The 23768-nt window shown below is 47.4% G+C and overlaps 1 protein-coding gene across 1 annotated transcript in view; it reads right to left on the reverse strand.

Moving 5' to 3' along the window:
• CFAP61 (cilia and flagella associated protein 61) overlaps window positions 1–21625 on the reverse strand; it is a 68123-nt gene extending 46498 nt beyond the window's left edge. Inside the window, exons 1-10 of the mRNA XM_079298264.1 lie at window positions 21497–21625; window positions 19475–19628; window positions 16323–16408; window positions 15846–15928; window positions 12852–12891; window positions 11806–11951; window positions 8410–8536; window positions 8141–8218; window positions 7000–7206; window positions 5198–5308 (exon numbers count right to left, since the gene is read on the reverse strand). Coding sequence (XP_079154390.1) covers window positions 5198–5308; window positions 7000–7206; window positions 8141–8218; window positions 8410–8536; window positions 11806–11951; window positions 12852–12891; window positions 15846–15928; window positions 16323–16408; window positions 19475–19628; window positions 21497–21607 — 1143 coding nt within the window. The 5' untranslated portion in view covers window positions 21608–21625. The remainder of the gene's footprint in view (window positions 1–5197; window positions 5309–6999; window positions 7207–8140; window positions 8219–8409; window positions 8537–11805; window positions 11952–12851; window positions 12892–15845; window positions 15929–16322; window positions 16409–19474; window positions 19629–21496) is intronic.
• Window positions 21626–23768: the final 2143 nt, after the last annotated feature.

Here is a 23768-nt window from a genome sequence, read left to right on the forward strand (position 1 = left end):
TTTTATTATCAATAGTTTTCTACTCCACCAGTAATGACATGAAGGCCAGCAGCACTTGGTAAGAGATTCAGGGCTCTGATTTAACCCACTGCTGTTTGTGCAACATGACTGCAGTGACTGATAGACCAAAATAAGAATTGTTTCCACAATGAGGGAACCAGGAGTTTGGAGCTTTGCATCTCCTGCCAGTTGGTGCCAGCACACACAAATCAGAGCCTTGCTTTTGCTTTGGCACAAAGTGTTTGATGAAGGGGCAGGCAGGAGCTCTGCCAGCTCTGTGCCTGAACCCCAGCGTGGCACAGGGGTCATTCCAGAGGGACACTTGATGGGATGCAAGTTCAACATCTCCTTGTGCCTTCTCAGCTCAGTCTCAGCCAATTTATCCAAATCTCTTCAGCACAGCAAAGGGAGACAGTGTGGTGGGAACAGACACACAAAATCAGCACCAAAATGTACTTCAAAGATAAGAAGAACTCAGGAAGAATTTACAGCCCTGCAGGAAATGGAGCCACTGTCTGGGGGGTGACAGGGTGACACTGGGTGGCTTTTCCAGACACCCCAGAAGGACAGGGGGAGCTGACAGAGGGACAAGAACAAGTTCCCACACAAGGCGCTCATCTGTGTGCCACAGACCTGCAGGAAAAGCCCCACCCCAGCACAGCCAAGGTCCATCTGCACTGGCACTGCCAGGGAATCAGCTGAGAGCAAAGCTGCTGGTGCTGCTTTCCCTGGGGTTCAGGGGCTGCTCTCTCTCTCTCTCTGGGGTTCAGGGGCTGCTCTCTCTCTCTCTCTCTCTGGGGTTCAGGGGCTGCTCTCTCTCTCTCTCTCTAGGGTTCAGGGGCTGCTCTCTCTCTCTCTCTCTCTGGGGTTCAGGGGCTGCTCTCTCTCTCTCTCTGGGGTTCAGGGGCTGCTCTCTCTCTCTCTCTCTCTGGGGTTCAGGGGCTGCTCTCTCTCTCTCTCTCTGGGGTTCAGGGGCTGCTCTCTCTCTCTTTCTCTGGGGTTCAGGTGCTGCTCTCTCTCTCTCTCTCTCTCCGGGGTTCAGGGGCTGCTCTCTCTCTCTCTCTGGGGTTCAGGGGCTGATCTCTCTCTCTCTCTCTCTCTGGGGTTCAGGGGCTGCTCTCTCTCTCTCTCTCTCTCTGGGGTTCAGGGGCTGCTCTCTCTCTCTCTCTGGGGTTCAGGTGCTGCTCTCTCTCTCTCTCTGGGGTTCAGGGGCTGCTCTCTCTCTCTCTCTCTGGGGTTCAGGGGCTGCTCTCTCTCTCTCTGGGGTTCAGGGGCTGCTCTCTCTCTCTCTCTCTCTCTGGGGTTCAGGGGCTGGTCTCTCTCTCTCTGGGGTTCAGGTGTTGCTCTCTCTCTCTCTCTCTGGGGTTCAGGGGCTGCTCTCTCTCTCTCTGGGGTTCAGGGGCTGCTCTCTCTCTCTCTGGGGTTCAGGGGCTGCTCTCTCTCTCTCTCTCTGGGGTTCAGGGGCTGCTCTCTCTCTCTCTGGGGTTCAGGGGCTGCTCTCTCTCTCTCTCTCTCTCTGGGGTTCAGGGGCTGGTCTCTCTCTCTCTGGGGTTCAGGTGTTGCTCTCTCTCTCTCTCTCTGGGGTTCAGGGGCTGCTCTCTCTCTCTCTGGGGTTCAGGGGCTGCTCTCTCTCTCTGGGGTTCAGGGGCTGCTCTCTCTCTCTCTGGGGTTCAGGGGCTGCTCTCTCTCTCTCTGGGGTTCAGGGGCTGCTCTCTCTCTCTCTGGGGTTCAGGGGCTGCTCTCTCTGGGGTTCAGGGGCTGCTCTCTCTGGGGTTCAGGGGCTGCTCTCTCTCTCTCTCTCTCTCTGGGGTTCAGGGGCTGCTCTCTCTCTCTCTGGGGTTCAGGGGCTGCTCTCTCTGGGGTTCAGGGGCTGCTCTCTCTGGGGTTCAGGGGCTGCTCTCTCTCTCTCTCTCTCTCTGGGGTTCAGGGGCTGGTCTCTCTCTCTCTGGGGTTCAGGTGTTGCTCTCTCTCTCTCTCTCTGGGGTTCAGGGGCTGCTCTCTCTCTCTCTGGGGTTCAGGGGCTGCTCTCTCTCTCTTTCTCTGGGGTTCAGGTGCTGCTCTCTCTCTCTCTCTGGGGTTCAGGTGCTGCTCTCTCTCTCTCTCTGGGGTTCAGGGGCTGCTCTCTCTCTCTCTCTGGGGTTCAGGGGCTGATCTCTCTCTCTCTCTCTCTCTGGGGTTCAGGGGCTGCTCTCTCTCTCTCTCTCTCTCTGGGGTTCAGGGGCTGCTCTCTCTCTCTCTCTGGGGTTCAGGTGCTGCTCTCTCTCTCTCTCTGGGGTTCAGGTGCTGCTCTCTCTCTCTCTCTGGGGTTCAGGTGCTGCTCTCTCTCTCTCTCTCTGGGGTTCAGGTGCTGCTCTCTCTCTCTCTCTCTGGGGTTCAGGTGCTGCTGTCTCTCTCTCTCTCTGGGGTTCAGGGGCTGCTCTCTCTCCTGGTTTTGGGGCTGGAAGAAGGCAGCAGGAGAGTAGCTGTGCCTGCCCTGGGTCTGAACCTGAGTGGATTCCCCTTGTGCCCTGAGCAGGGGGAATGTCCTGGGGAGACACAGACTGAGGGAGCCCCACAAACCACAGAACAGTGAGCTGCTCAGCCTCATGCTCTCATTGGAAAAAGGCACTCAGCAGCTAGAAAAGGAGAGCAAGAGCTTGAGAAGGGCTGGAACAAGAGGAAGGCAGCTGGAAAAGCAATAGATGAGAGGCAGATGTTGATTTGTTGATTACCAGATATCAAGGGGCATCTTGTGGGTATCAAAGCAAGAACATCACCACAATTGTCTCCATTACAAGCAACAGATACTCACGCAATCAATTAGGGCAGGCAATCAATGAAAATTTTACATTTCTGAAATCAACTTGCATTTACAATCCTCATCTTGCAGTTCATGCGACAAATGCTGCAGAGCACTCTAAAGCAGCAATTACAGTGATAACCTGCCCTCCAGCTCCTGGGAACAAAGAGGGCACAAATCCACCCCTGGAGGAGCTGCTTCCTAACTGGAGAGGGCAAAGCCCCCTGTTTAACCCAGCATGGCGAGCTGGGATGGAGACAGGGGATAGAGAAATGAGGAGTGATCTCAAATGCTTGGAATCCCTGTTCTTGTTTAAAACCACCAATACAAAGATGATGGGAGATATTTTCTCTTTACTCCTCTACAGGTGCTGCCCTCAGCCGTCTTCCCACTAATTCCTACTCCACACTCTTTGTCTGCCTTGCACTTTTCTCCCTCTTTATCCACACTTTCCTCACAACACTGTTCTCCATTTCCTTTCTCCCTCCCTTCCCAGCCCATTGCCATCTTCTACAACCAAAATGTGTTTCACCTTGGCTCACTGAATTCCACAAGGTGACTCTTCTCAGCCTTCCCATTCTGCAGATCACATTTACGTCTTTGGTGGGACAGGTTGTTCTCTGCCCCACAGATTGCACCTTACTGTTTACAGTAGGTCTGAGAAACCTTTTAATCACTACAGAAAGGCAGAGAGATAACATTGATCCCCATCCATCACCTGACAAATAAACTGAGGTGTGGTTTGTGAATTAATGAAACCCAGTTTCAGCAAGCACAATCTTCCTTTCCAGGTATCTGAGCAGAGAGAGGCCAGTGCCTTGTGCCTGGCTGCACCCAGGGTCCCCATGGGGGCTGCTCCTTGTGTTCCACAGCTCCCAACCTGTGGGGCCAAAGGTCACTTCACTCACTGACACAAGAGTCAGTTGGGCTCCCCATGGTTTCAGGTTCTGCTATTTGACAGCAGCAGCACACTGGCTTTATCCTCAAGTTACCAGGCAGCACTTAGGGCCAGATGTCCATTCTGATGAGCACAGGCTGTCAAAAATCTATAATTCATGCAGAGGCAGATGCAGGGATACTTACACAGTGGCTGCCTTGAGTTGGGGTTTTTCCAGCACAACTTCTTAGCAACATTTTCACACATTCTATTACCTGATATTTCAACCATTGTGCCACTACCTACAGAGAAGCTGAGAAAACCTCATCAAGAACACGAGCAGACAAAAGATTTGCAAAACTTTCAAACACAGGAAGGCTGTGATTTCCCAGCTTCAACAAAAATGCAAAGATGAGCTCTTTTAGGCAGAGCAGCCCCTTTAAAGATGAAGAATGTTTGAAGCAAAGCAGCAGAGCCCATTCTGCAGAGGAGAGAAAGGCAGGGTGTGCATGTGGAGGGCAGGCTGTTGAACCCAGACCACCCTCAGCCCTGTTCTGGATTTGGCTTTGCCAGCTGCTGCCTCATTGAGAGTTTTAGGTGCCAAAAGCCACTGACTAACTGAGAAAAGGACAGCACTAAAAACATGATATGGAAGCCCATCTCAGCCAACTGGAAGCTAGTAGACAGACATAAAGCTCCCTAATTATGTTTCTCTACAAAATAACAATTACCTACCGAGAGAATCCAACACTAATTGTATTTTGCCTGATATTTCAGCTCCACTACTTACTCTTTTGAGGAATCACCTTCACGTCAAAATTTAGTTATTTTTAAAATGTAAGAGAATGGAGTTGAAGCTATTTTAACAATGAAGACTATTTTAAAAATCAAGAGAATTTTCATTTAGAACTCCCAGGCTGCACCAGCTCCTTGTGAGTCAAACCATTTGCTAATGGAAAAGAATCTTTTCCTTTGCCTCTAAGTCACTTGGTGTTTTTAGGGTCTCTTGGGCATGGAACAAACCTGACTTAGGGACTGAAAATAAAATGCACTGAAACAATCTCTGCAGAAAGTGCCATGATGGTGACTCTGTCTTATTTTCTGCTTGTGGAGCATGACACCTAAACACAGCTGGCAGCGAAAAGGGGGAAAAAAGGGGAAGGGGAAGGGGAAGGGGAAGGGGAAGGGGAAGGGAAGGGAAGGGGAAGGGGAAGGGGAAGGGGAAGGGGAAGGGGAAGGGGAAGGGGAAGGGGAAGGGGAAGGGGAAGGGGAAGGGGAAGGGGAAGGGGAAGGGAAGGGGAAGGGGAAGGGGAAGGGGAAGGGGAAGGGGAAGGGGAAGGGAAGGGGAAGGGGAAGGGGAAGGGGAAGGGGAAGGGGAAGGGGAAGGGGAAGGGGAAGGGGAAGCACGGGCTGCGCTGCGGCGGGTGCTGCAATCAAGGAGCAGGCTGAGCACGGGCAGGGCAGGGCAGGGCAGGGCAGTGGCAGCCCTGCTGGCAGCCCTGCTGGCTGGCACGCTGGCTCTGCCTGCTGCTGGCACCCACCTGCTGCGCCCAGAGGCGCGGGGCCGGCGCACAGGCGCGCTGCCGTCTGCGCCGCACGGGAGCCAGGCACCGCAGCGCAGGTGTCAGGGAATGGGCACACGGGCGCTGCAGCTGCAAGACACAGACACACAGTGCAGCAGAGAGAAGGGCACAGATGGCTGCACACACACACACACAACCTTCCCAGCTCTGCTGCTAAACCAGAGACAGAATCAGCAAATAAACAAACACGCTCAGAGCGCAGGAATGAACTGCGGATAATTCCTGACACTAATGAAGATAATTATGAGAGTAATTACATTACTATCTCTGTGGGAATGACAGATAAACAAGTGGTTTGGTTTATGGGATTTTTCAGCACGAGTATTTTCCCCAGGAGGATATTTTTCTCCATAGTGATCATGAATCAGCTTGATTTGACCTCATTAAGTTGTGTTATCTGCTCGCTGCTAACCTTTGCTCGCCTGGCAAGGAACAGATATGAATTTATACAGAAATTCTATACCCACTGAAATGCCTGCTTCATCCAAGTGATAAATGTTAATAAACTGGCAGAAATTTGAAATGAACAAAACCCTAAAGCTCATCTGAGCAGCCTGGATCATTAGAAATTGCTGTAGCTGTCTATTACAGCATGACTGGCTCTGGCATAACCTACAACATGAAAGGGAAGAGAATTACAGGAAATACAGAATGAACATTAATGCAAACTAAATTACACTCAAGTGCCATTCCATCCACAAATATTAAAAACTTGAAGTTACTATGTTGAGAACTAAGTGAAATATCACACTTACACTTATTAGATAATGATATTAGATAAGGTAAAGTAGCTTAGAGTAACTCTGTAGCCTGGTAGCCTAGAAACAGCCAAAACTGGAATCACTGGTACAATTTAGCTTCTCTCCATCCAGTGCCATTAAACTGCATTTTTGTGAGTGCCTCTTCAGAACCTGAGAACCTAATGCCATGCAGGAACATCAGTTCCTCACAGGAGCACTCACAGCTCCACAAAAGGGCACAGGAAAACATCCTTCTGCAAATGCACCCAAGCCTAAGCTGCCAAAAAGCCAGAGGTGGTTTCCAAACCAGCCAGGTCACCATCTGAGCCAGGTGCCCAGTGCACACAGCAGCCCCAGCTGGAGGGGAGTCCCCAGGGGGACATTCCACCTGTCTGGGGACAGGCAGGTGTGACCAGGGATGAGCTGCCCTTGGATGCACTGTGTGCCCATCAGAGCTGCCAGCAGCCTGGGCATTGCCCAGCCCACACAACCTTGCAAATTCTGCCTTGTGCTTCCTTGTCTGACCTGATACTGATGAGAAAACACACATGTGAGTGTTTCTGAATTACACACCACTCAGAAATGGATTGTCTTCATTGCAAGTTCAGCTCTTACAGCTCTCCTGTGTCACCTGCAGGAACACTCCCTTCAAAAGCCAGTGAGTGCAGGTCCCCTCACTTTTGGTGAGACAGTCCAGAGTCCCTGAATCCCTTGGGGAGAGTTTAAGCTGCCTGGGTGTGTTTAGGATTATGTCCTTGCATTTACTGGGGCTACATCACCCTTGTGCTGGGCAGGGAGGCAGGGCCAAGGCCATTCTGATCCCCACCACCCTTCCTGAAGACACCAGTGCACACCACAGATCAGTCCTGCTCTGTCCAAGGGCCCAGAACATGCCAGGCAGGAAGAAAAAAACAAGTACAGTTTGCTGCAGATTGACAAGAAAATCCCTGTTTGCAGTCATTCATAGAAGCAAAAAATAAAGTGAGAAAATATGGCAATATTTAGTAACTTTGTCCTTACCTTGGCCTCCACATATTCTGGATAAACAGGGTAGTAAAGAGAAGATTTGTGGCCCAAACGAAGGATCTCCTTTAGGAAATATTTTGTATAGTGATGAAATGCAGGATTCAAGACAAAGTGGCAGAGATGGCCATGCTCCTCTTGCTGGTAGTGATCAAAAAGAATGAAGTCCTCAATGTTGAAATGTGATCTAATATATTCAATATCCTGGAAAATGAGCAATGTGTGAGTCAGCAGTGATCAGCAGCTCCCTTGGCAGGATTTTGGCAAATACCAACCAAAGAGTCACTTTTCCATCAAGAAACTACACCTGAACACTGAAATCTTTGAGAGCTATCCTCACTCAAAGCTCAGCTACTGGACAGATTTTCTCAAAAATCGTTTCATTAGCAAAACCCCTCCTTGCAGCTCACCCTTATTTCCAGGGAACACACCCCACCCTTTCCCCACAGAGCCTGACACGGGTTAACTGACACCCAAGGGAGGGAAAACACCCCCATGGGTTTTCCTGCATTCAGGCACAGAAGCCCAGGCTGTGCCTCTCACCAAACTCCAGTGGAAAAGGGAATTGCACAGAGCAGAGCAAGGTTGGGTGACAACTGCCCTCTGACCAGTCTTTGCTGTTCAAGTGATAAACTGATATCTTTGCCACTCAGTCTATCCTCTTAGCTCTTAATATAATCAAGATTTACTCTCTGAAACAGGAGTGACTGTTCTATTGTAAAAACTAAGCATGAGAACTGCTGAACAACCTAAAATCCACCTTTACATTCCTAGCAGAATGCCAAGAGTAAGACTTGGAAAATGTTTACTTTTCAATAATAATGGGCAATGTCTCTCTTTACTCCATCAGGGAATAGGCTTTTCTTTTCAAGTGCATGATTCACAATTGCTTAGACTCTACCATTGGAGAAAAAAGTTATGAAAGCAAATCTAGAAGAAGAATTACTGTTCCTTGTAGGATTTGTGGCAAAGCTGCTTATTGCCTTGGAAAGTAGAAGAGAAGTGATTAAACACCTATTTAGAGGCAGAATGGCTTTGTGCTGAAGCACCAGAAAAAGCACAGGAGGAAAACTTTCAGGACATAGCACAGGGTGAGGACCCAGCAGCACAGAGCCCACAGAACACAAAGTGAATTTACCATTTCATCCCTAATGACAGAGACACCAACGATCTGATCTGCAGCTTCTGCTACAAAAGCCTGCACTGGCATCCCGTCCTGCAAGGCAAAGGCAACAGGTGCACATTTCCAGTTTTGACACAATCTTTCTATATAACTGTGTGTTTCAGAGTCCCAGATAAAGCACTTTGGGTACAGCTGCTATAGAGTGCTGCAGGCTCAGCCACTGCTTCATCCTGGTCAGGTGCTGATCTTGGGACAGAATTGAACAATATCACCAAAATACTCACTGGCTCCCTGCGAGCCTCGGTGAACATCTTGCAGTCATCCCACATCCTTTCACTCAAGCTAAGAGTTTCAACTAGTGTTTTTATACCCTCTAGGTCACTGGTTACTGCTTTTCTTACATTAAATGACCTGGAAAAAAAGAAAAAAAAAAAGAATTAAAGTTGACTCTGTGACAAAACAAGGAGAACTGCAGAGCTTAAGACAACACACCCTTTACAAGTACCAACTACACAATCAGAAGTTGTAACTGATTGATAAATTACACTTGTTCCAAAGGCAGATAGGAACTTATTGCATGGTAATAGAAAAGATCAGAGCATCTACTTCAGACAGCTCCAGAACCCTGCTGGATCTGGTGTTAAATACTCAGCCCAATCTATAACCCCAGGTATCACCTGTCTTCAAGTGAGTAAAAATCTGCAATAAAGGAGCCAAAGAACCATAAAATGAATGTGGAATGCAGCTGAACACTGGTGCATGAGGAAAAGAGCAAAGGGAGAAAAATAAAACTGAGTCAGCTGCCATGGTACAAGTAAAGCAGGACTACTGTGAGAAGAAATGACTAATGACCTGCCAGTCAGGAAGAAAATTCACTTCACACCACAGCACAGTCTGCTGAGGAGCTCTCCCAGGGTCTGCCCAAGAAGCTGAACTACAGCTTCAGTTCCAAGAAATAAGTTCTTTCACCCACAGACACAAAGTTGTGATTCATGTAGTAGTCTCTCTTTATTCCCATCTTTCTCGCTTTCAATTTCAAAGTGATGTGCTGCTCTTCAGCCTCAGCCACATGGAGAGGCATCTCGTGGAATTTGGGTATAATGAATAACACTGTGCTGGAAAAAACACAAACTGACCGAGATTCTGGTACTTTAGGAGAAGTTTCACAGCTGAGTTCACCGCTCAAAGCACACATTTGGTTACTAAATGACAACCCAACCCGACCATTTGAGCCAGCACCAGCAGAGCTCCTGCAGCCTCTCACCTGTGACTCGCTGTGCCCAGCCCAGCACACCCGTGCCCAAAAACATGAAAAGCTGCAACTGCCCTTTGCTCAGAACAAGCAGAGTGTGGAACAGGAGGAAGGACTGTCCAAGGTCTCCTTTCTCTCCCAGCAATGAATTAACTCATTCTAGATGCTCAAGTCCTTTGACTGCTCAGAGACAAGGATGCTATTATTATTATTATGCTTTTTAGTGAAAATTGAGGGAAAGTATCCATTAAGAACCTCAGCCTATGCCTTGCCATCAGTTATTTTTTCTCCTTCACTGTTAAGTAGCAGACTCACAGTTCCATTTGCTGCACTTTTGCTTTTTGTGTACTTAACACTTTTTCTTATTCCTTTTACTACCTGTACTAATCAGGAGCTCATTTTGTGCCTGTGCCTCTTCTGACTTTGCCCTTTCACATCTTCCTATTCCCCTCTTCTTGCCCTGTTTTTCTTTTAGTCCATTTTCTGTGACTTCCTTTTCACTCACACTCTTTTAAAGCCATAGGTGCAAGTACAATGTGTTGATCTTTCACTTTCACAGATTTTGGTTATTTCCAACAGAGGCTCTGCTGTTGCACCCTGTGGGTTTTGTTCTGCAGAAACTTTGCAAAAGCTTACTCTGGTTTCTCCCAAAGCTTTTCTGATCCTAACATCAACGAGCAGCTATTTTTCCTCACTTTCCTGCAAAGCTGCAGGGGGATTTGGAAAATGCTGCTGCTGACCCTATGCTGTCATTTGGAATACGCACAGTGCAATCAGGATGGTAAGTTTTTTTTTTTTTAAAGAGCCTTGATAAGAACTTGAATTTTGCCCAAAATTGCAAGAGGACATATGACTCCCAACCCTACAGATGGATGACTGAGCAGCTGGGCCTGGGATTACCAGGAACTATTCCAGCAGCTCTCTCCAGCCAGCTGGACTTTTACTCAGGACCCAGGAGCAGAAGTTTCATCAGGGCAAAAAGCTTCTGCCTCAGTCCAAGAGCAGCTGGCCAGTTCCTGCATGAAGTATTTGTGTACCAAAGGTGATTAAGTATGCAATTAAACCTATTTTGCTAAAAACACATGGTATTTAGGTACATTAGGACCAAAACAAAAAAATCAAACCAAACCAAGACAACAAAATAACCAAACCATACCAAACCAACCCATGCCACAATTTAAGCTCAGTGTTTGAATAGGCTTTATATAGAAGCAACCCTTTGGAAACCTCATTCCACATAACAAAAGTCACAGCAAGAAAGGTTGGGTGTTCCAGCTCACTGATGTCTCAGCCTGCAGAAGTGTTCAGAGCAGCACAGATACTCAAGGCATGAAATCAATGATTCAGCACCAAAAGGGGAATAGCACTGATGTAGGACAGGTACTCAGCAAGGTTCCTGCTGTCATTTGTATGTCCCAGCAGCACATGGCTGCAGTTCTCTCAAGAGAGCCACAGTTATTGTCTATTAAGATTAAACCCACTCCAGGCTGTCAGGTGCCAGTGTCACAAGCTGACCCACATCCCCGGGCCAAACACAGCACCACCTTTCTGTGCTGGCTTTGGCCCAGAGCCTGGGACCTCGATGCTGCTGCTCTGTCTCCATCTCCCCTACTTCAGTACTGTTTTGTGTTGGGCTGTTGAGGCCACAAATGGGTATTCTACCACCATCTGTTGAAGCTGGGTGGGGCAGTGATTCCTGATCTCCTGGCATATAATATCTGCTAATGGGCCATCTTTAAGACAAGATGGGCAATCACCTTTATCGTTTCCACGACTCATCCTCCCTCCAGGAAAGTATCATCTGCTGCTGAGCCATTGAGTCCCACTGTATGACTGATAAAATTCCATCATCCCACTGGAAGATGCTCCAGCCAGGGCAGGAGCCAAGCCTTTGCTACCCAGAGAACAACTGAGATTTGGGACACCACTGCATTCCACAGGAAAACCAGACCTTTCCACATCATCCCTGGACCTTCAGAGGAAACTGCACCTTCTCCAGGAGCACTGCTCCAGCTGAACCACATCTGCCCCTGCAGGAGGATGCAGCCACCATTGAATGGGACTGCTGCCACCACCCTGACTGACTGTGCCAGCTTGGATTCTGACTCTGGCAGGGTTGGGATTGTTCTGTGTAATGCTGCATTTCTATTTTAATGTTCCTAGTAAAGAACTGTTATTCCTAATTCCCTTATCTTTGCCAGAGAGCCCCTAAATTTCAAAACCATAATAATTTGGAGGGAGGGGGTTTACATTCTGCCTTTATTGGCAAACACCTGTCCTCCAAACCAGCACATGTACACACAAATCCTGTCACTGCACTAGGGTTTCACTGAGAGAACACTCCTTAGCAATGCTGCAGGTGTGACCCCCAGCAGGCAGAGCAGAGCAGAGCAGGCACTCTCCATTTCTAAGGCAAAGGCACACTCACGTCAGCAGTCCTGCACGGTGGAACACGTACAGCTCCCGGCCCAGGTGGGATGTGTAGGAAGGGACGGGCACAGCCCGAACAAAGCTCTGCAGCAGGGGCAGCTCTGGGATGTGATGTGGCACCAGCATCACACACAGCTCTCTGTCCTGAAACACAGGGGCAGCAGCACAAGTGTTCTGTGAGCTTTCCCCAAGGACACACAGCCCTGCACACCTCCAAGCACGGCTCTGCCTGGGCAGCACTGAGGGACTGACAGCTCACAAGTGGCTGCACTTCAGACAGACTGTGGGATGAACCTGCCTGACTGCAGCTGGGGATTCCATCAGGACATGCTGTTTCAAACACTGACCTTGTTGGATGGATAAATTGTGTAAATTTGAAACGTTTTCTGGGTCAGATCCCTCTCAGAACCTTCTGGTTTTGAGCCAAGCCAGGGTCTCTGGTACCCAGGGCCTGTCGCTAAGGCACACATGCAGTATTTGGAACATGACTTTACAACACTCTGGTGTGCTTTAAGAAAATCTCAAAGTGGACTTTGTTATCTCAGTGATCACACAAGGCATGAGTGGGAAACAGCTACTGCACTGTGAACCCACAGGGCCACTCTTGAGTCTGCAGGCAAATACTATCAATACCATACTGATACTGTTGTTCATTTAGGTACAGTCTGATCTGTACATGGTTTTAAAGGAGTTTAAAGCATTGCTTTTCTAAGTCTGCATCTCAGAGAAGTCCCTGTGGAACATAATCTAGGGAGACTATTTACAAGAGCACACAGTGCCAGGAAATGCCTTCACACTGACAGAGAGCAGGTACAAAACATTCTTCCCTGTGAGGGTGAGGAGGCCTGGCCCAGGCTGCTCAGAGATGTGGCTGCTCCATCACTGGAAGTGCCCAAACCAGGCTGGACAAGGCCTGGAGGAGCCTGGGCTAGTGGAAGGTGTCCTGCCTATGGCAGGGGTGGAAGTGGATGGTCTTTGAGCTGCCAGCTGCACTGCTGTCCCACCACACACACACAAAACCATCCCAACCTTCAGCATACTCACTGGGAAAACGCTGAAAGCATATTGCAAAAAATCCAGTGACCTGCAACCAAGAGCAAATATTAGCAAATAAAGCACATATCAGATAATCTGATACACTGTGATAGTGACACCTCTGCGAGCACAGGAACATTTATTCAGAGCTGATCAGAAAATCCTGATAGATCATCAATAACCAACTGCTGATGTGGCATGCTGCACAGCAATTTCTGATTTCCAGTGCTTAAACCATCATTATTAACAAGGATAACCAGGATGTTTGAGATAATAGATGGGGCTGCTCAGTAAAAGGGCAGGGGGAAGGAACAAACAAACCTTGGCTCTCATGCTGTTGACTCCTCAACAAGCCACTCCTGGACTAGCACAGCAGCATTAGTATATAGCAAATATTCCTTCAGGTTACCAACAGTTGTTGCTATGTTCCGCAGTATTTTCAGCCAGCACTAAGGGCTCTGTGACTTTCCACTCAGGAAAACCTGCCTGATGGGCTCTGACAGACTAACAGGAACATCAATACTTGGAATTGCTTTTGAACACTCTTTGCACTTCTCACCTACTGACTTAGAGCTATCCCAGTCTCTTTTCCATGGTGACAGCAAACTGTGACATTTCAGTTTAAAAAGACTTGAGAAATCTCACCAAAGCCCTGCTGTTTCTCCCATGTGTAAGGATATCAAAGAGCTCAAAACCCAGTTATGCTGAAGTTTCATAAAACACTTTTCCACCACACAAGATGTATCTTTTAAAGAAATTCATACATATATGCCACCTATAAATACTGATAAATCCTCTCCCTCCTTTCAGAAGTGTAACTAAGCTCCCTTTAATTACCTCTTTAATAATATTTCTTAAAAGAGAAATAATTTCTAATTGCAGTATCTGTGCTTGAATGCAAATTAAAGCTGCCAAGTACAGATCAGGATTGGGGCATTCTATATTCATCTATATAAAAGATAACTAAGACTAGTTAACAGAATAGCTAATCATGGGAAAGGAAAATGCCATTGCAATTAGACTGGATTGTAATTTCCTCTGGCATCCAGAACCTTGTTGGCAGCAAGGACCACAAGAATTGAGGTGGGAGGATTTTCAGGGGGCTTAGAAAAGTCCCCAACATCAGCAGATAAGCCAGCAGCTCAGTTCCTTCACATTTCCATCTCAGTGCACTAACAAGCCACATAGCAGCTCAGGGTTCAGGAGATGGGAACGTTTAGCAGGATTAGTGGGTGACAATTCCCAAGGAGCAGACCTGCCCCAGGGCTCAGATGCAGTCACACCTACAGCTGCTATTTCTGGGTCTGTGCTGTGCAAGGGCAGCACAACTCCCTCAGGAGGGGATTCCAGGCTGCAGCCAGCACCACCTTCTGCCCTCCTTCACATAGACTTGCTTTGCCAATATTTCTTTTACAGGCAGGTGGATCAAGCAAAGGCGAGCCAGAGAAGCATTCAAATGTTTGGAAACACCAAGATCTACAGATTCCTCAGGAATGCCATCTGCTCCAGATATCCATCTTGGAATCCATGCTGCTCCACAGATGTCTCCAGGTAAAAAAGACTGGGAGCACAGCACTCAAAGATAAATGCAGTGAGAAATGTCTTGAACAGAAACAGCAAACAAAGCACAGAGCCAAGAAGGGGGCAAAAAAGGGACAGATCCTTATCCTAAGCAGAAAACTATGAGCAGAGAACTCCAGAAGTCTACAGTGAGATTATTTCCTGACATAAATCTCTAGCACAGCTCTGAGCTGCTGTTTCAGTATAATGGAGCCATTCCAGAACAAGCCCCTCACCTCATTAATACTTTAAAATAAAGCTTTCTTATTCTGCAGTAACTATCTTGCTTGAATTTTTACACTAAATTATCCCTCAATTAACTGTTTTGGAACAGTCTCTCTCCAGTGCAGTTGTTCTTATCCCACATTAGTTGGTCAATATTTCTAAGTACAACAGATCTCCTGTGCTGACTTCCGACATTCCACTAATTAAACCAGTTCTTCACAGACCTGAGCTATGTAACTGGGTATGTCCCTTGGGAAATACGTACCCAAAGGCAAAGTCTTTGCTTTGTTTTGTAACTTTGGATATTTGCATTTGCAGCAGGCTCAGTGTTTGCTCCCCTTGGGTAGGTGCCCTCCTTAATCAAGAAACAGCTCAATAAATAGAACCAGTTTTCAAGGAATTCTCCTTTTTCTTCTCAATGAAGTTTACTCTTACACTTCCTTTAAGGCAGAGAGTTCAGAAGTTGCTACTCACAATGACCACTACTACAAGTAGACATATTTTTTCAACCTGTACTACACATGTTGAACTTGTCAATCAAGCCCTTACTCCTGATCCCTGCTGTCTGCAGACATGACATGGATATGAAAGCAAGGGAGACCCCAGGTGTGCTCAGCTGCTTCATCTGTTCTGTACATTGCTTCCTTCCATCAGATTGAAAAGGAAAAAAAGTTCCTGAACAAGTTTCTGCTGATGTGGTTGAATATATGGAAAGAAATTTTGGAAAAAAAGTCTAAACTCCATTTATAGCCCTATTCTATCCAATAGCAATTGTGTTAAGAGAAAATCCCTTTGTTTCCCACCAGCTGTAGAAGATTCTAGAAAACAATAATTTCTTTCAGTGGCTGGAGACAGTGTTTAGAATGGCAACACTTGCCTGCAGAGTGAGAACTAGTGTAACATGTAGCTCCTCTTGCAGCTAGCCAGCTTCAGAATGAGTCTCCACAGAAGGAAGAAGCAGCCTTGTCCCACAACCTCAACTCACATTTTTTGCAACAAAAATGAATTCATGTTTTGCCCTCCTAGACTTGTCAGAGCTAGGAAGTTGCAAGTGGAGGTTGAAACAATACTAGTGAAGGTAAAAAGAAGCAGATAAGAAAGAGGTCAGAAAAAATGCCACCTAACCCCTGCAGGTGCTGTCCCTTTTTGATTTGTCCTGAAAACATAACCTTGGGAATGGTTACTGATGGAAGGCAGTGACTCTTGCTCCACACTTACCTAGTCTCATAGTTGCCATCAATGAAGAACAGCTGGATAAGGAAAGCATTTGGAGCTCCTCTGTACACGGGGTGCAGATCCCCCTGCTCAGGGGCTGTGCTGCTGCCATCACCTGCTGGCAGCTCAGCCTGGCAAACAGCCAGGGCTCCCTCTTCCTGCAACAGCAACAGACAAGGGCTCACTCACAGCACTTCCCAAGTGTTTGCATTAGCTAAGCCCCATCCTTCCTCTCCTCCCTGAGACCCCTTCTTCCCACCCTGAGGGCTGCTCTTGGGGAGCTGGATGGGCAAAGTCATCCTGACCAACAGCTGTGTCCCCTCCCTCCCCTGCAGACCTGCCAGAGCAGCTTCTGAGCTGTGCCCCACCAGTGTGGGCCAGAGCAGGCAGGCAGGAGGGGAGCTCAGCACTATCCTCACTCTGCCACCCTGCTCTGCATCAGCTCTGAGAGCCCCTGCACTGCTGGTGCAGCAGCCTCACCTGCACAGCTGCACCAGGAGCATGGTCCATGTCTGGAGGAGAAACTGCCTCTGGCTTCTCACTTGCTTGGGTGCTTCCATCTTCATCTGAGTCAAGTAAAAGTAAATGTAATGATGTGAGCTTTTTCATAATGGGAGCTTTACCCTCAGAACCACAGCAACAGCTGGAGTGGGCCAGGCTACCTCTATCAAAAGGTTTGATTTTAACAACCACAGTTAAAATACACCCTCCTACAGTTACTTGGTTAGAGCTTCATTAGACTGATGGATTTCAAAGAAAAAAAAAAAAAAATCCAGGGAACCGGTTGTAAAATAAGACCTGAACAAGACAGTTTGGTAAAACCTTGACAGTTTGTCAAATCTTTACCCTATCTGAACTGAAAAACAGGAGTCAGTGTATTGACTGATAGCTTAAACCCTGTGTGTTGCTAACTTGCTTTCTGGTGATCACAAGGACAGATTACTTCTCCTAAAACAACTGAAATTCAGGTTAAATCCCAGTCAAACCAGAGCTCTTACCAGAGCAGTAAGAGAAAGAAACAGGGATTATAATCATTTTATAAATTTTGCACTATAAACTCTTGAGGTGCAGGTGTTGCTGCTGAATAAAACACATCAAGCAAGGACACCCTTGCATTTGGAAGATCCAGTCACATTAAGGAAGTCAAGGTTTCTGAGCTCCAAGAAGAATAGAAAATAAGCTTCAGAAAACAACAGAATTAATCCCTTCTCCCTCTGAACTTTGCCTTGGGACCTTCACATCAGCTACATTCACAGACAGAGGCATTTCTTCACATGGTAATGGGCGCTTTTAAAAAAAAAAAAAACCTCAAAGGTTTAAAATAAATTACCCAGAACTATTTAGAAAAATAAAATAATCTTATCTGAAGATCAGTTTTTGTGCCAATAAAAGAGTGCAGATCAACATGCAGGGGGTGGGAACCGTGGGTTCTCTGGGGTATCACAGATGTGAGCCTTCACAGAAATGATCAAATGTCGCCTTGATTAACCAGCTCCCCTGCTCATTACCAACAGCCTTGCAGGTGTCAGAAGTTAATTAATACAAGTCTCTTGTTGTCATGTAAATATTGATATGTTGTTTCTGACTTTATACTGAAATGCAAATTCTTAATGGTTCCACCATGCACTCCTGTCAGGGGTGGCTGCATTGCTGTTTACAGACACGAGTGATGTGAACAACTAATAGTGTCACTAAATCAAGTAAAAACCACAAACAAAGAAAATTCAAATAATTCTGTGATTGCTGGGTTGTTAGCTGAGGTACAGCCAGCAGGATCAAGAAGCCAGTTCACCATGAGGCCTGATGAAAAGCCCTTGAATCATTCCTACTGCATCATGTTTTCTAGCAACTAATTCATGACACCATATAGAGTAACAACCAAATTACTGTAATTACCCTGGAACCTAAGTGGCATATCAGTACAGGCTGTTGTATACTCTTTCATTACTATTCAGCATTACATTTTGAAAGGAAAAAACGTATCAACCTGTGGTCTGTACTTAAAAACTAAAAAGCTTGAAAAAATAACCTGTCTCTAGGAATAGCACCAGAGTCAGGCTCTCATTTTGTGATACTCAACTTTCTCCTCATGGTTACAAGATCATTAATAATTTGCACTCAAGCTACACAGAAGTCTACAAATAATTATTTTTTCCTCAGAGCTCCCCTGGTCATTCTAAATAAGAAGACAGTACTGCTTGAAGAAATATTACCTGAAGACAACCCACAGGACTGCAACTACCATCAAAACTAATAAAGTAACATTTTTAAATGAAGAGAGAAAATAAGGGAGATAGATTCACGGGACAGCTAATCATGCTGCCCAAAACATTTCTAAAAAGCACTCATATGCCAGAGTTTCAAGAAACTAAACAGAAGAGCTGCTCATGCTAAGTTTTAACATATAGAACAAGTCGCATAGATTTCCTAAATTCTAAAAACACGTTACAGCTGCATTGTCAGACTGTGTAACCATATACTCACTGCAAAGCTCAGCAGCACAGAACTTGCCACAAGCACAGACCTGCAGCTTGCAGGCTCTGGAGAAGGAGGGACACCTGAGCCAGGAGCAGCCCTGGGATGGGTAAGGCTGCCAAGGGAAGGAGCTCTGCTCTTGGCCACCTCAGGGATCCCTCTCCCTCCTCAGCCCCATTCCTGCTCCTAGCCACGTCTGTCACCCCCTCTGGACTCATACCCCAGGAGCTGCAGCAGCACAGGACCAAACAGCAGCTTCCTGCAGCTCCTGTGTGCAGGGATGTCCACGGGAGCAGCTAGAGAGCTGTTCCTCCCCCTTTTCTGTTCTGTGACTGCCAGCTTGGAGGTACCAGCTGGTGACAGCCCTGCAGCTCCCTGGCTGCCTTTTATGCCTGCTGCTTTGTGTTCAGAAAAGCAGATAGTAACAACCTAATGGTGGAGGGGTTTTATTCCACCACTGATAATTAGCAGATAGCAAAGTGTTGCCCTTCTGCACAAAAAGCCCTTTGACACTGAAAAATAAAGACAACGACTGTAAATCATTGACATGACACTTCTGTTGGACAAACAGGTGAGATGTTTGTGCTACTGGTTTTTATCACTGGCAGGAAGGTGGCTTGCACACGTGCTGCTGCATCAGGCCCCATATAAAAGTGGAATAAAGAGACAGCCCCTGATCGCCCAAAATCTGGTAACCCAGGAGACTGCAAACAGCAAGCAAAGAGCAGAAGCTGAAGCACAAGGGAAAAAGATGACATGAGTCAACAGGACAACATAACAGGCACAGTTAGCCAGCTGCTCAGCTACTGACAGACCTCACCTCACCACCAGATTGTACAATCACATCTTCCTCTAGCAGCACGACTGTATCTGAGAGACAGCAAACCCCACACAACAGCTCTCTGAAACTGGAAACGTGTATTTATCCCACAGCTGGTACAGGTCAGCTCCCCACAAACACCATCACTTCTAAATCACAGACCAGGGATATCAAAACTCCCCTCCCCAATTAAAACCAGCAGGCATCCTGCTTCCAAAACAGGCATGTTGATTTGTGTTTTCTGGCTAGTAAACCTTTTCCATCCTCCTGCAGAACCTACCCAGAAGCCAGACACAGACACACCTTGAATTTATTTAGCACTTTAGAGCACACATACCTCTGTGAACACTGGGCTTCCGTGGCACTTTGAGAATATCCTCAGGGTGTGGTTTGCAGAGCCCATGGAAAGGCCCCAGGTCAAAACAATCTTGAAACAAGGAAAGGTTCAGGTGAGAACACAAGCTCATGAATCCTACTGCAGTGCCACCAACCTGCAAGAGAAAAGCCATGTCACACCCACCTGGCTAGGTTCTGGGGCAGGACAAAAGAGTGAACAGAAAAACTTCTGAAACATTAACTTTATGTTCCATCTCCAACTGTACATAATGCAACATTTCAGCAAAAGTTAAACATCCTATTTTATTTTTTTCTTGTAATTAATGTATTAGGATATCTACAGTAGATGTTCTAATTCTTTTTTTAGCTATGACTTGCAATTGTGTAATATTTATATATATGGGCCAATAATGGTCTGAAGTATTAGAAAAACATTTCTTATGGCAAATACACAACACACTTCCAAAAATATATAATTTTGTTTAAAGTTACAGTGCAGCTGAAATAGAACTTGTACTTGGACCCAAATTGGGCTCAAACTGAAGAGTGTATTTTATTCTCTATGGAAACTAACAACTCAAGAAATAAATTATGTATAATATAAGGAGTACCTAATGCAGTATGCATTATTTGCAGCACGTATACGCCTCAAATACTTCTGTATTCTGAAAAAAGAGTCTTAAAACCCAAACGCCCTGGCAAACATGAAAGTGATGGGATCCCTGCAGTGCTGGCACCCACGGTACTCTGGATGCTGAAGTCCTCAGAAATCCCACTCTGGGACCAGGGAGAAGTGGCATGCTGAAGAGCTTCTGCCTTTAACCTGACACAAGAAGGAAGCTCTTACATTTTTAGCAGCGTGTGCAACTTTCTAGTGAAACACATTATCAAAACACATTTTCTTTCTTCCTCAACACACATAATGAAAGCCTTTATAAAGCTAATGAAAACTCAAAGGCAGGATTTGTACAGCTGTTTTATCAGGCCATCAGCACTCCAATAAAGACTTGAAAAAAGTGTGAGGCTGAATGTTCCTGCCCTCCAACAACAAGTGATTGTTTGTTTGCCTGGTTTGCTACCCAACAAAGCCGGGGCGCCGCAGTTGCCTGGCTGCTGTGTCATTTCAGGCCCAAGGCTCAGCAGAGGCTGATTAACCAATCCATCTACCATATGTGCAAAAAGAGGCTGCCAGCTTCCCTCTCCACAGGGAGGGTTGGCATCCATCACGGATTGTGTGGAGCTGCCTCCCTCCCCAGCCCTCTGTGGCAGCTCCATCACCGGGGACTGGCTGGAAGAACTTTTTGGTGTCACATGGAGCTCTGGGTGTGCCCTGCAAGGGATCATTTACAGCAGCAGCCCTCTGCAGTGTGCCCTTACACTAATGGTGCACTGCTCCCCGTTTGGCTCCCGATGGCACTGAGTACATGTTGCAATCTTATAAAACCATTTGCTGCAAAAAGCAGACTTCAGCAATTAATGAGGTTGTATTGCCTATCAGCTTGCACTGCACCATGCATAACTACCAACACATGAAAAACAAAACAGCAATTTTCAGCAGGATAACTATTACCACTCCGTTCTTGTTTAAATTAATTCCTGGGTCTGTCTTCATTTCAGCAAAAATTCATTCGAGCCAAGAGAAAAAAAGATTATCTGCAGGACTTTAAACTGTGAAAGGATTACTGGCTACTCATTTTCATATGCAATATCAGCCTTCACTGGGAATGAAAACAGGTCACCTATAATGCAAATGTCTAAACAACGTGGTTTCATCAAGATGGTCTGTCCAAATTACTGCAAATTAATCTGTACCAGAAGTGGGAATTGCTGTTTCCTTTGTGAACTGCAAACATCACACCTGAGGACAGACAAATTGCACTGAGAAGGGCACTGGGTGGTATAGAGCACGAATTCCACCTTCCACAGGTGGGCTGCTGATTTTATTCCCTAAGCCAGAGTGAGCTGTCACCCAGGACATCACTAAGGTACTAACAGACAAAAGCAGAGTTCATGGCAGACTGACCTCACACACAGCTGCCTGCTTTTCTTCACCTGCACGTTCTATGAGATCAACAAGGACATGTTCACCATAGGTTTCCTTCAGAGCATCACTTTGAGGTGTCCAGAGTAGCATGAGATCATCATAATCTTCCAACCTACAAAAAAGAGATCAGGTCATGTCCTAAAGCTCTGCAATTAATAGGCCCTGATACTTCTGTTCTACTCCATTAACATTTGGAAAAATATTACAATATCCCACATATTACAATATCCCACATATTACAATATCCCAAAGCCTGCACCCACAAATCACTTCCCTAGGACATATCCCCAGGGCATACTAAAGTCAGAGTCCCAGCACCTGAGAGTAAAGCACACCTAAAAGCCAGCAAAACCCACCAAAATCTGCACTGCCCAGTGGAGATACTTCTCTTCACCTCAGAAAATACATGGAAATCCCAGTCGAAAATTATCCTGCCTCACTGCTGTGACTGTGGTGGAGCACTCATACAGGTTCCAACCTACATGGATTTTTATTTTAACAGGCAAGAGACTCTTTGCCACTAGACAGCTGTTCATAGACAGGATCAACGAAACTCTGAATAAAAAAAATCCAGCACTTTTAGCAGAACAGTGGGAGAACTCATCAGTCAGCCATGCTGAGACCAGAGCATGAAGGCAGGTGGCAAACCAGCTCTAACACTACCCTGCAATCAATAACATGCAGCCACTTGGATTTATCTCTTGCAAAAATGCCAGAATTGAGTGGTGCAACGAAAAGCAGCAGAGAGGAAACTGGGGCTGTCTCGGGCAGCCCGAAGGAAGAAGGAAAACGAACCGCGGGGAAACCCTCCCTGCTCCAGGCAGGGAACAGCGGCTGCATCGGCGAGCGCAGCAGACAGAAACGGGAACGGGGAGACGGGAACAAGAGACAGCGCGGTCTCTGCCGACACCTGGCGGCCGCGCCGAGCACGGCAACCGGGGCTCCTTCACCTCCTGCGAAGGGGAAAACCTCCTCCTGCACAGGAATTGGGACGGACCCACAGCCCCTTCACCTGCCTGGGATGGACAAACCTCCTCCTGCACAGGAACTGGGACTGACCCACAGCTCCTTCACCTGCCTGGGATGGACAAACCTCCTCCTGCACAGGAACTGGGACTGACCCACAGCTCCTTCACCTGCCTGGGATGGACAAACCTCCTCCTGCACAGGAACTGGGACTGACCCACAGCTCCTTCACCTGGGATGGACAAACCTCCTCCTGCACAGGAACTGGGACTGACCCACAGCTCCTTCACCTGGGATGGACAAACCTCCTCCTGTACAGATACTGGAACTGACCCACAGCTCCTTCACCTGCCTGGGATGGACAAACCTCCTCCTGCACAGGAACTGGGACTGACCCACAGCTCCTTCACCTGGGATGGACAAACCTCCTCCTGCACAGGAACTGGGACTGACCCACAGCTCCTTCACCTGGGATGGACAAACCTCCTCCTGCACAGGAACTGGGACTGACCCACAGCTCCTTCACCTGCCTGGGATGGACAAACCTCCTCCTGCACAGGAACTGGGACTGACCCACAGCTCCTTCACCTGGGATGGACAAACCTCCTCCTGCACAGGAACTGTGACTGACCCACAGCTCCTTCACCTGGGATGGACAAACCACCTCCTGCACAGGAACTGGGACTGACCCACAGCTCCTTCACCTGGGATGGACAAACCTCCTCCTGCACAGGAACAGGGACTAACCCACAGCTCCTTCACCTGGGATGGACAAACCTCCTCCTGCACAGGAACTGGGACTGACCCACAGCTCCTTCACCTGGGATGGACAAACCTCCTCCTGTACAGGAACTGGGACTGACCCACAGCTCCTTCACCTGCCTGGGATGGACAAACCTCCTCCTGCACAGGAACTGGGACTGACCCACAGCTCCTTCACCTGCCTGGGATGGACAAACCTCCTCCTGCACAGGAACTGGGACTGACCCACAGCTCCTTCACCTGGGATGGACAAACCTCAACCTGCACAGGAACTGGGACTGACCCACAGCTCCTTCACCTGGGATGGACAAACCTCCTCCTGCACAGGAACTGGGACTGACCCACAGCTCCTTCACCTGCCTGGGATGGACAAACCTCCTCCTGCACAGGAACAGGGACTGACCCACAGCTCCTTCACCTGGGATGGACAAACCTCAACCTGCACAGGAACTGGGACTGACCCACAGCTCCTTCACCTGGGATGGACAAACCTCCTCCTGCACAGCAACTGGGACTGACCCAC

Source organism: Erithacus rubecula (assembly GCF_903797595.1).
Source record: "Erithacus rubecula genome assembly, chromosome: 2".
Lineage (NCBI taxonomy): Eukaryota > Metazoa > Chordata > Aves > Passeriformes > Muscicapidae > Erithacus > Erithacus rubecula.